General features: G+C 52.6%; 1 protein-coding gene across 1 annotated transcript in view; it reads right to left on the reverse strand.

Moving 5' to 3' along the window:
• IGFBP7 (insulin like growth factor binding protein 7) overlaps positions 1 to 10,973 on the reverse strand; it is a 75,314-nt gene extending 64,341 nt beyond the window's left edge. Inside the window, exon 1 of the mRNA XM_073340197.1 lies at positions 10,503 to 10,973. Coding sequence (XP_073196298.1) covers positions 10,503 to 10,917 — 415 coding nt within the window. The 5' untranslated portion in view covers positions 10,918 to 10,973. The remainder of the gene's footprint in view (positions 1 to 10,502) is intronic.
• Positions 10,974 to 13,003: the final 2,030 nt, after the last annotated feature.

Genomic DNA, 13,003 nt, shown 5'->3' on the forward strand with positions numbered 1-13,003 from the left:
CTGACAGCTTTATGAAATATGTGGCATGACTACAACGTTTCAGTAAATGAACAAACAAGCAGAAGCAGTGAGACACAATAGTGTTCAGTCTGCTGTAATGAAGATGCCTGAACTTTTGCACCACTCCTTCCTGTGGAAAATATACACAGCAACAAGTGCTTAGAAGGGTTTAGAAGTTGTCATACAAATAATTTACCATAAAGGGACTGTGTCTGGCCTAGTTCCTTAGCTGCACAGAGACTCCCACCCAGCTTTACAAGAATACTGCGATATTGGAAAGGCAAAGATTTTGCCCTTTCGTGACCCCCAATCACCATTACATCTGGTCTTCTCTCTGCCATTTGAAAAAGAATCAACATCAAATATATATATTTTAAATCAGGAAGATTATATGTCTCCTTTCTTTAGAGAAATGTGAACAATTTCTACAGGCTTATCAGGACAGGACACACCTCTCTGTTGCTCCTCTTATTATCTCAAAATCACTGTCATGACTGCAACATTGTGAACATTCCACCTACCCCACCTGCAGCCCCAGTCTCACCAATGCACCTGAGGGCTAGAGAAACATTCCCAGAAGCCTCCATATCAGGCAGCCATGAGCTTAAGCCCATCACAAACACCCCTTGGAGAGATGCACATCTTGCCTCCAGGGGGAGACCAGCAATCCATTCAGCAGAAAGGTCAGCCTACTGAGGAAGCACCAAGGAATGGCTATCGCAGCACCACAGTTGAAAGGACAACAAACTCTCCTCCCATCATCCATGACAACTAATAACAGCCATTCGTTCTGTCCCCATGACTGCAATGTAAATGAAAACCATGTAAAGGCTCCTGCAGAGGCATGACTAGGCTCAGTGAGGCTAGTGATCCATCCTCAGACATAGTTTTTAAGCTAAAAGATCATGCACAACTAGCCATTTAATAACAGCAGCCATGGATGTGCACCAATTTGGCCACTTCCTTAAGGGTCATCTTTGTCCTTTTATCTCCTGCAGCAGACTGGCCAGCTCCACTGTCTGTGCCAGCTATTGGCCTTTACCTCCTCAGCAACATCAGAGGCCAATAGCTAGCATGAACAGCTCCCCCGCTACCTGTAGGCTGTGGTCCTTCTTCAGTTCCTCCCTGGGTGACTGATGTGTGGTCACCCACGTCAGGAGGCTATAGGAACGTTGGGTGACATTCACCCCAGTGCAGAAGCCCCACACAAGGACTAGGCATCAATTCAGCCCTCTTTTGAGGTATTAAGTGGGACATGATTGGTGTACAAGTCTATGCTGACCCCTGGCAGCAGGGTGAATTTCTCCCTTTCCCAAGCATGTTCAGAGGAGTCCCTCAGCATCTTTCTCAAGTGCCCAGTTACCATACTGACAGTCCAGAAACTGGGCACCATCCTGGGGAGGAACGATGCTGTGGAAAGCCTTATGAGAAATGTTCAATTGATGCTGACCAGAGATGAATCTCCCCTTTCCTCCTTCTCCAAGTACAGTAAACAGCTCAGGTGGCTGCAGAGCACTGGAGGTCCATAGGGCTCCCATATGACCTCACAGAACATGGTGATCGTAGCTGATAACAAGCCCTGATGGGTTATATGGAGAATAGGTCTGTCCTTCCGCACACAGCACCCAGTAGTTCTGTTCATTGTAGCAGGGGTACAAGGTAGGGTAGTCCTGAGGTACCCTGTCACAGGGTCCCTGCAGGCTTTCTCCCTCTTGAACCTGCACCCTGTGTTTAGGCTGGTATAATAAAGAACCTTCCATGCCTTCTTGTGCTGGATCACCCAAGCGTCTGTATTTACAGTTTTCAGAAAAGCAGCCATGGTAGTCTGTATCTGCAAAAAGAAAAAGGAGTACTTGTGGCACCTTAGAGACTAACAAAATGTATTTGAGCATAAGCTTTCGTGAGCTACAGCTCACTTCATCAGATGCATGCAGTGGAAAATACAGTGGGGAGATTTTATATACTCAGAACGTGAAACAATGCGTGTTACCATACACATTGTAACAAGAGTGATCAGGTAAGGTGAGCTATTACCAGCGGGGGGCGGGGGGGGGGAGGGGACCTTTTGTAGTGATAATCAAGGTGGGCCATTTCCAGCAATTGACAAGAACGTGTGAGGAACAGTGGGGGGGGGGGGGGGGAGAAAATAAACATGAGGAAATAGTTTTACTTTGTGTAATGACACATCTACTCCCAGTCTTTATTCAAGCCTAAGTTAAACTGTATCCAGTTTGCAAATTAATTCCAATTCCTGACAGCAGGAATGTCTGGCTATGTAGACTCCCTCCAAAGGCCCTACACTACCAACACTCCCAGCTATCTTCGAGACACCACTGACTTCCTGAGGAAACTACAAGCCATCGGTGATCTTCCTGAAAACACCATCCTGGCCACTATGGATGTACAAGCCGTCGTCAGGAACAGTATCCCCGATAATGTCACGGCAAACCTGGTGGCTGAACTTTGTGACTTTGTCCTCACCCATAACTATTTCACATTTGGGGAGAACGTACACCTTCAAATCAGCGGCACTACTATGGGTACCTGCATGGCCCCACAGTATGCCAACATTTTTATGGCTGATTTAGAACAACGCTTCCTCAGCTCTCGTCCCCTAATCTACTTGCGCTACATTGGGTCCAGCTGATGAAGATGTCATCATAGAAAAGAAGCCCCTGAGGAATTCCACCATGATTTCAACAATTTCCATCCCACCGTCAACCTCAGCCTTGGCCAGTCCACACAAGAGATCCACTTCCTGGACACTACGGTGCTAATAAGTGATGGTCACATAAACACCACCCTATACCGGAAACCTACTGACCGCTATGCTTACCTACATGCCTCCAGCTTTCATCCAGACCACACCACACGATCCATTGTCTACAGCCAAGCTCTACGATACAACCACATTTGCTCCAATCCCTCAGACAGAGGCAAACACCTACAAGATCACTATCAAGCATTCTTACAACTACAATACCCACCTGCTGAAGTGAAGAAACAGATTGACAGAGCCGGAAGAGTACCCAGAAGTTACCTACTACAGGACAGGCCCAACAAAGAAAATAACAGAACACCACTAGCCATCACCTTCAGCCCCCAACTAAAACCTCTCCAACGCATCATCAAGGATCTACAACCTATCCTGAAGGACAACCCATCACTCTCAGATCTTGGGAGACAGGCCAGTCCTTGCTTACAGACAGCCCCACAACCTGAAGCAAATACTCACCAGCAACCACACACCACACAACAAACACACTAACCCAAGAACCTACCCTTGCAACAAAGCCCGTTGCCAACTGTGCCCACATATGTATTCAGGGGACACCATCATAGGGCCTAATCACATCAGCCACACTATCAGAGGCTCTTTCACCTGCACATCTACCAATGTGATATATGTCATCATGTGCCAGCAATGCCCCTCTACCATGTACATTGGTCAAACTGGACAGTCTCTACATAAACGAATAAATGGACACAAATCAGATGTCAAGAATTATAACATTCAAAAACCAGTCATTTTTGGTCACTCGATTACAGACCTAAAAGTAGCAATTATTCAACAAAAAAACTTCAGAAACAGACTCTGATGAGAGACTGCTGAATTGGAATTAATTTGCAAACTGGATACAATTAACTTAGGCTTGAATAAAGACTGGGAGTGGATGTGTCATTACACAAAGTAAAACTATTTCCCCATGTTTATTTCCCCCCCTACTGTTCTTGTCAGCTGCTGGAAATAGCCCACCTTGATTATCACTACGAAAGGTTTTCCCCCTGCTGGTAATAGCTCACCTTACCTGATCACTCTTGTTACAGTCTATATGGTAACACCCATTGTTTCATGTTCTCTGTGTATATAAAATCTCCCCACTGTATTTTCCACTGCATGCATCCAATGAAGGGAGCTGTAGCGCTCAAAAGCTTATGCTCAAATAAATTTATTAGTCTCTAAGGTGCCACAAGTACTCCTTTTCTTTTTGTGTATTTACAGTGTTCGTGCAGTTCCCAGATCCCACAACAGCTAGTGCCCCACAGACCCTCCCCAGGATTTCCTGGCTTTTGAGGCATCCTTCTTTCATAAAGGAGATGATACTACCTTCCTGTCTCCTCCCAGGCTAGTATTCTCACTGAGGTTTGCCCAGGACTTTTATAGCCCTCTCATGCCTCAGCCCAGCTGTCAGTACTTAGCTCAGCATGTTCCTCTGAGTCAGCCCTCATTAGGGCTTGCAGCTGGGCTCCCTGCTGAATACCTGTGTATCTACCCCTAGTCTCTTGGCCAGAGAGCAAGCTGCAGCCAGCATTTTGGCAGGGCCTTAAAGGGGTTTACCCCTGCCCTGCCACATACCCCCACAACCCCAATGGAGATGGCATAAACTGCTGCCCTTGTGCTGGTACTAGGTCTGGGGCATGGATGAATTTCCCCCATAACAGGGAATTACTTGCCAGCGCCACCCAAACTCCTACTCTGCAGTGCAGCCATCCGCCCCCTCCCAAAGGAGAAATGCAATCCCTAGCATAGTGAGATCTGTATGTCTAGCAGTGTGCTTATGTAAGGCCTGATGGACAGTGAAAATGTGCCAGGTCCTGTAAGAGATGGCTTAAGGTTCTGTACCCTGTGTATATGGTTAGACTGTAAACTCTTCAAGGAAAGGGATCTAGTCTTTTTGTACAGTTTGTAAAGTACCACTCACAGTGCTTTAGAGGTAATATAGAGTACATAGCGTAAACATATGGTGCTCATGCTTTACTCTTCTCTTTTAGTTTCAGAAGCTCCAGAAGCACATTCCGTTTCACAGGATGTTCTTGGCTTGAAATGTGGGAAGCAGGAGGAGGAGGCGGGGGATGATGACCCTAATGCACTTAGGGTATGAAAACATCCTTCCAGCAAAATGGGATTAGAGTTTCACATCTGTCCTTGAGATGTGTCTTGAACAGTGTGCCACTCCATTCCTCCCTATCAAAAAACAGTCCACTGGTTGTAGAACCTGAGGACAGCTTAGAAGCTAGGATTCCTATCAATGGCACTACTGCAGAGATGTTTTTGGTAGCATTTTCTCCAAACAAAAATTTCAGCACTGCACATAATTACAGTACTGCTGATTTGGAACACTGTAAAGGGAAAGAGGATATTAAGAGTACTGGCACATGCTTCCAGTGGCTAGTGGGAAAGCCATCTTATTAATTACGTAGGGCTTTAGTTTCTGCAGCTGTTCCTGAGGCCTCTCAAAGCAAACAATAATTTCAGTTAAATGAACCCACTTGTTTAAGCTTTGATTCAAACAAGTTGGGACAGAATGTTTGTGGTTCTGACAGCCTTCTACAGCATCTGCATCTAAATAGCTTAGGTATTTGGAAAGCCCCTGTGTAAGAAAGCCCCAGCTTTTGTGAAACCTGGTGTAGGACTGTTGGGGTCAGGGAAGCAGATGGTGGTAGGTGGTTGGGAGAATTCACTCAAGGCATGAAAAGCCAGGTTAGGTGGTTCCATGTCAGCCAGAGCCCAACAGAGAACAGCTGATGAAAAGCTCTGGTGGCTTCATTTCTGAGGCTGTGTGTGTTTCTGTGACATGGAAAGCCTTTTCCCATGTTTCTTGCTCCCTATTCAGGAGATTCCATGTGTCTCATAGTGTCCTCAAAACCCACTTAAGGTGGTCTGAGGTCCATTTTGCTTTTTAATTAGTGTCCCAATGAACCAGATTTTCAATTTTTGAGAGACTAGCTTTACACACCTTGGGCATGATTTTAAAAAATGTGCACCAGTGGGTGCTCAGCCCTTCTAAAAGTAAAGTTGGACATCCCAAAATGTAAGCACCCAAAATTACAGGTCATATTTTTAAAATGTTGGCCCTAACATGCAAAATGCTTTACCTTCTTGTTAACAAGTTACATGGCGAAAGCTTTCTGCATTCATTTGAGAATATACCTCAAATTGCTGACGTAGGACCAGATCGAAAGTGTGCTGACATGCACCAACTTCAATGGGCTTTGGATAAGACCCATAAGGCATGCTAATATAGGAAATATCAACTGACGTTTTCAATGCTACAATCGGCTCTTAAGTCACGTGGAATAAGACTGTTTCAAACTACATTTGCAACTATCCTTTTGGCTCTTGCTATATGTAACTATGATTCCAGAATGACTTTCCCTTTTTAAATTGTGTATATTGAAGTGCTCAACACAATTTGTTTTCATGAAATTACCAAGAGAAATTAGACAACATCCATGGAGTACATAATTCATACTACAACTTGATTTTTTTCAATTTTCCCTGCTGATCTTTGGATTTTGATTGGGATAATTAAATCCTTGATATATGATCAACATCAGGTTTCTTAAGCAAACCAACTAAAAAAATTCTTCTGAAACATGTATCAGCAACATTAGGATATGTTCTGCAGTTGATACTATATTACCCAGTTAAATACATATCACATTTAAAAGCAATAAATTCCCTTGAAAAAGGGTTTATTGCTTTAGCTTTCTTTTCTAAGCTTGTAACTAAACTATGAATGATCTGATATTAGCTTTCCACTTAAAATCATTATAATAATTCAGAAAAATGCTACTTGTAGCGTTCGTTTACTTGACTTATTTTGATTATTTGCATTCTTCTTGGGATTTCTGGAGATCCTGCTGTAAAATAGGGTAATAATTCATCTAGTTTACATTGACAGTTAGTTGGGGAGAAGGAACAGAAAGGAGATGAGCTAGTTAAATAACTGCAACTTTGTCCCTCCCATTTGCACCTGATACCAGGTGCTACAGGATAGTTTTAGTACAGAAGATTAGGAAGCAGACAATCAGGATACTGTATTAGATTCTGTACTGTACATAAACAAAAAGAATGAATGGCTTACTCTTCTCTGAATCTGTGGACTGAGAACAGTGCACAGATGGAATCGTGAAGGCTACTGAAAAAACAATGAAAACAAACCAAAACCCTGCTAAGAAACTGTAGAGAAGCTGCTATACCCCGCCAAACTGAGCTTGCTTTGGGGAGCAGCATCCCATTGTTTGTACTGATGGTTCGTTCATTTTAAAAAATAACTACTATACAGATTGGTAAAGTGTGGGTGGGGGAAGAGATATGAAAATTTATACCCAGGAATGGGTGTAGGGGAAATGAAATCTCTTGGACTCTGGTGTTATACAGGACACTTGAATCCCCATCTTCCTCTGTTTAGGACTTTCATGAATAATTCCCCTCTCCACTACTGTTCCCCTAGCCCACCACCTATGTGCACCCAAGATCTCCAATATAGAGATTCCGTTGTACACCATCATAGGACAAATTCGCTGACGTCCAGAGGAGGGCACAGGGCATTAATCCAACTCCAAGTAGTGTCTGTCTACTGGCAAAAAAAGGGTCCCTTGGGCAGTGCTGCCATTGGCAGTAACAGCAGAAGCAACGGTGAAGGCAGGTATCTGGTGGGTTTGGGCAGGTTTAGACAACACCTAAGCTCAGTTTATGCTACTACTGGTGGAGATACAGTGGGGGTGAATTGAGTATTCTAATTTTGCCACAGCATACATCTGTGTTAGAGTTAGATCTTGTCTGAGAAGATTTTGGGATCTCTCCCACCATTACTTTAACTAGTGTACACAAAACCAGAAATCCAGCACTAAGTTAATGCCTGAAGAATATGCATTGAAAACCATCCCAAGAATACAGGTCCTTGGAAATGTCCTGGGAAGGCCTGGCACTGATGCATCAATAACATTTGCCCTGCAGTGCAAGCCAGCCTCACCACTACACCAGGTGCCCAAAGATGGGATCCTAGCTGAGCTTTTCAGCTCAGTAAGCTTGCTAGAGATGTTCAGAATATGTCTCCTCATGCATCTCTCTGCCCCAGGCTGGTCCACAATCCCTGGCAGCCCCTTATGCCCTGGCCAACTTCCTCCCACTGGAACCACTGAGAAACTCAGCCCTTCGTAGCCCCAAACATCAGTCCCATGCCCATTCCATGACCCTATGCAACTCAGCTCGTAGTGACCCTGCACAGCGTCCCCTACTCCCACCATGACCCCGCACAGCACCCCCTGCCGTGACCCCGCATAGCGCCCCCTGCCGTGACCCCGCATAGTGCCCCCTGCCCCCACAATGACCCCGCACAGCGCCCCCTGCTGTGACCCCGTACAGCACCCCCTGCCCCCGCAATGACCCCGCACAGCGCCCCCTGCCGTGACCCCGTATAGCACCCCCTGCCCCCGCAATGACCCCGCACAGCGCCTCCTGCCCCCAGGCAACTCAGCTCCCAGTGACCCCGACCCGCGCCCCCTGCTCCCACCATAGTACCCCCTGCCATGACCCCACACAGCGCCCCCTGCCCCCACCATGACCCCGCACAGCGCCCCCTGCCCCCGCCATGACCCCGCACAGCACCCCCTGCCCCCACCATGACCCCGCACAGCGCCCCCTGCCGTGACCCCGTACAGCACCCCCTGCCCCCGCAATGACCCCGCACAGCGCCTCCTGCCCCCAGGCAACTCAGCTCCGAGTGACCCCGACCCGCGCCCTCTGCTCCCACCATAGTACCCCCTGCCATGACCCCACACAGCGCCCCCTGCCCCCACCATGACCCCGCACAGCGCCCCCTGCCCCCGCCATGACCCCGCACAGCACCCCCTGCCCCCACCATGACCCCGCACAGCGCCCCCTGCCCCCGCAATGACCCCGCACAGCGCCTCCTGCCCCCAGGCAACTCAGCTCCGAGTGACCCCGACCCGCGCCCTCTGCTCCCACCATAGTACCCCCTGCCATGACCCCACACAGCGCCCCCTGCCCCCACCATGACCCCGCACAGCGCCCCCTGCCCCCGCCATGACCCCGCACAGCACCCCCTGCCCCCACCATGACCCCGCACAGCGCCCCCTGCCGTGACCCCGTACAGCACCCCCTGCCCCCGCAATGACCCCGCACAGCGCCTCCTGCCCCCAGGCAACTCAGCTCCCAGTGACCCCGACCCGCGCCCCCTGCTCCCACCATAGTACCCCCTGCCATGACCCCACACAGCGCCCCCTGCCCCCACCATGACCCCGCACAGCGCCCCCTGCCCCCGCCATGACCCCGCACAGCACCCCCTGCCCCCACCATGACCCCGTACAGCGCCCCCTGCCCCCGCAATGACCCCGCACAGCGCCTCCTGCCCCCAGGCAACTCAGCTCCGAGTGACCCCGACCCGCGCCCTCTGCTCCCACCATAGTACCCCCTGCCATGACCCCACACAGCGCCCCCTGCCCCCACCATGACCCCGCACAGCGCCCCCTGCCCCCGCCATGACCCCGCACAGCACCCCCTGCCCCCACCATGACCCCGCACAGCGCCCCCTGCCGTGACCCCGTACAGCACCCCCTGCCCCCGCAATGACCCCGCACAGCGCCTCCTGCCCCCAGGCAACTCAGCTCCCAGTGACCCCGACCCGCGCCCCCTGCTCCCACCATAGTACCCCCTGCCATGACCCCACACAGCGCCCCCTGCCCCCACCATGACCCCGCACAGCGCCCCCTGCCCCCGCCATGACCCCGCACAGCACCCCCTGCCCCCACCATGACCCCGCACAGCACCCCCTGCCGTGACCCCGTACAGCACCCCCTGCCCCCGCAATGACCCCGCACAGCGCCTCCTGCCCCCAGGCAACTCAGCTCCCAGTGACCCCGACCCGCGCCCCCTGCTCCCACCATAGTACCCCCTGCCATGACCCCACACAGCGCCCCCTGCCCCCACCATGACCCCGCACAGCGCCCCCTGCCCCCGCCATGACCCCGCACAGCACCCCCTGCCCCCACCATGACCCCGCACAGCGCCCCCTGCCGTGACCCCGTACAGCACCCCCTGCCCCCGCAATGACCCCGCACAGCGCCTCCTGCCCCCAGGCAACTCAGCTCCGAGTGACCCCGACCCGCGCCCTCTGCTCCCACCATAGTACCCCCTGCCATGACCCCACACAGCGCCCCCTGCCCCCACCATGACCCCGCACAGCGCCCCCTGCCCCCGCCATGACCCCGCACAGCACCCCCTGCCCCCACCATGACCCCGCACAGCGCCCCCTGCCCCCGCAATGACCCCGCACAGCGCCTCCTGCCCCCAGGCAACTCAGCTCCGAGTGACCCCGACCCGCGCCCTCTGCTCCCACCATAGTACCCCCTGCCATGACCCCACACAGCGCCCCCTGCCCCCACCATGACCCCGCACAGCGCCCCCTGCCCCCGCCATGACCCCGCACAGCACCCCCTGCCCCCACCATGACCCCGCACAGCGCCCCCTGCCGTGACCCCGTACAGCACCCCCTGCCCCCGCAATGACCCCGCACAGCGCCTCCTGCCCCCAGGCAACTCAGCTCCGAGTGACCCCGACCCGCGCCCTCTGCTCCCACCATAGTACCCCCTGCCATGACCCCACACAGCGCCCCCTGCCCCCACCATGACCCCGCACAGCGCCCCCTGCCCGTGACCGCGCCCCGCGCCCCGCGCCCCGGTACCTCAGCCCGCACCTTGCTCGCAGGCCCCCTTGCGGCGCAGGCTGGCCCCGCGCTGGCCGCGGCGGTGGGCGCTGAGGGCGGCGGCGCGCAGGCGGCAGGCGCTGGGGTAGGTGACGTCGTCGCTGCCGCAGACGGGGTAGCGGCTCTTGCAGACGCACAGGGCGGGCGGCCCGGCGCGGCCCGGGCGGGGGGCGCACTCCAGCCCCGCGGCGCAGCGCGCGCCAGCCCCGCACGGCTCACCCTCGCCGCGCGCGCAACGCCAGCAGCAGCCGCAGGCGTCCCGCGCGCGGCCCAGCGCGCAGCCCCGCGCGGGCAGCGCCGGGCACAGCGCCGGCAGGCAGGGCCCGCAGGCGGCGCCGGAAGGCTCCTGGCCCGCGGCCGGGCGCGCCCCGAGCAGCAGCAGGCAGGCGCTGAGCAGCCGTAGCATGGCGCGGCGCGGGACGGGACGGGACTGGAGCCGCCCGGCGGGGGCCGGCCTCGGACCGCACCACAAACCCCTCCCTCCGCCCGCCCCGGAGCCTGCGGACCCCCCCGCACCCGCACATGGACCGCTCCTCCCTCCCATAGCCCCACGGGGGGCCGCAGGCCCTGCCCCCACCCCCGCAGTGCCCGCGGGCACAGCCCCCCTGGGGAAATGCTAGTTCATGTCGTGGGAGGCGGGCAGCGCGGTCCCTGCGGTGAGCCGAGCCCCAGGTACGGCTTCCCCCCAGCCGCGTCCCCACACGCCGCTTTTGCGTCTCAGCTGGTGAGGGAGACCCCAGGCGCGGGAGGTGATGGCTTTTCTCCGACCAACTTCTGCTGGTGAGCCAGACCCGCGCTGGAGCTACACCGAGCTCGTCTCCTACGGAGCTCGGCCTCTGTGTAACGCCAAGGCTTGTCTCTCTCACCAGCAGAAATTGGTCCAGTAAAAGATTATTAACTCCCTCACCTTGTCAGTCTAATGTCCTGGGACCCGCAACACTGCCATTGCATATAGCAGATAAGGAAGGCATTTACATTCATCACAACCCTGCTCAGCTGAATGAGGTACCCTGACCCGCTCCCAGGGAAAGGTCAGTGTGAGAGCATCACTCGCTGCCTCAGCGTGGGAACAACACAGCAGCTGCGCATAACTCCGGGGTGGTCACCCGCTCTTCATTAAACTTCATTCCCTTCACAATAGAAGCCAGTGGGTGCTTTCCCAAGTGCTGTTAACCGCTGAAGAAACATTGAAAGAACATCTAAAAATTGGATCTAGAGTGTCTCTCCTTATTTCACCTTTTAAAATTAAAAATTTTAAAATTAGTGGCAAGTTTTAAAATATGGTAACTGTAAAAGAGAAAAGATTCACTGCAAAATGGTGTCTTTGCTGTCTTCCACGTTCCATGTGTTTGGAGATGGGTAGAGAGGAAACAAGGGCTTGTAATAAACAATGTTACTGAACTTTTTGAATATTACCACATTCATATGCTGATAAAGAAGCACAGAGTCCAAATAAGTGTTCAGAGTCTCATGGAAGCACAGAAATGGAAAAATCCTGTTCCTGGGGCCAGCACAAGATTGTTATCTACACTATATTTTCCAGTACATCCTCTAAGTCTAGTTTTAAATGTCTCAAGTAATGTGGCTTCTACCACTTCCCTTAAGGGTATGTCTACAATACGGAATAAGGTTGAATTTATAGAAGTCGGTTTTTTAGAAATCGGTTTTATATATTCGAGTGTGTGTGTCCCCACAGAAAATGCTCTAAGTGCATTAAGTGCATTAACTCGGCGGAGCGCTTCCACAGTACCGAGGCTAGAGTCGACTTCCGGAGCGTTGCACTGTGGGTAGCTATCCCACAGTTCCCGCAGTCTCCGCTGCCCATTGGAATTCTGGGTTGAGATCCCAATGCCTGATGGGGCTAAAACATTGTCGCGGGTGGTTCTGGGTACATATCGTCAGGCCCCCTGTTCCCTCCCTCCCTCCGTGAAAGCAAGGGCAGACAATCGTTTCGCGCCTTTTTTCCTGAGTTACCTGTGCAGACGCCATACCACGGCAAGCATGGAGCCCGCTCAGGTAACCGTTACCCTATGTCTCCTGGGTAATGGCAGACGCGGTACGGCATTGCTACACAGTAGCAGCAACCCCTTGCCTTGTGGCAGCAGACGGTACAGTACGACTGGTAGCCGTCATCGTCATGTCCGAGGTGCTCCTGGCCACGTCGGCTGGGAGCGCCTGGGCAGACATGGGCGCAGGGACTAAATTTGGAGTGACTTGAGCAGGTCATTCTCTTTAGTCCTGCAGTCAGTCCTATTGAACCGTCTTATGGTGAGCGGGCAGGCGATATGGACTGCTAGCAGTCGTACTGTACCATCTTCTGCCGAGCAGCCATGAGATGTGGATGGCATGCAGTCCTTCTGCACCGTCTGCTGCCAGCCAAAGATGTAAAAGATAGATGGAGTGGATCAAAACAAGAAATAGACCAGATTTGCTTTGTACTCATTTGCTTCCCCCCATCCCCTGTCTAGGGGACTCATTCTTCTAGGTCACAC

The sequence above is a fragment of the Lepidochelys kempii genome, chromosome 4 (genome assembly GCF_965140265.1).
Source record: "Lepidochelys kempii isolate rLepKem1 chromosome 4, rLepKem1.hap2, whole genome shotgun sequence".
In the NCBI taxonomy this organism is placed as follows: domain Eukaryota; kingdom Metazoa; phylum Chordata; order Testudines; family Cheloniidae; genus Lepidochelys; species Lepidochelys kempii.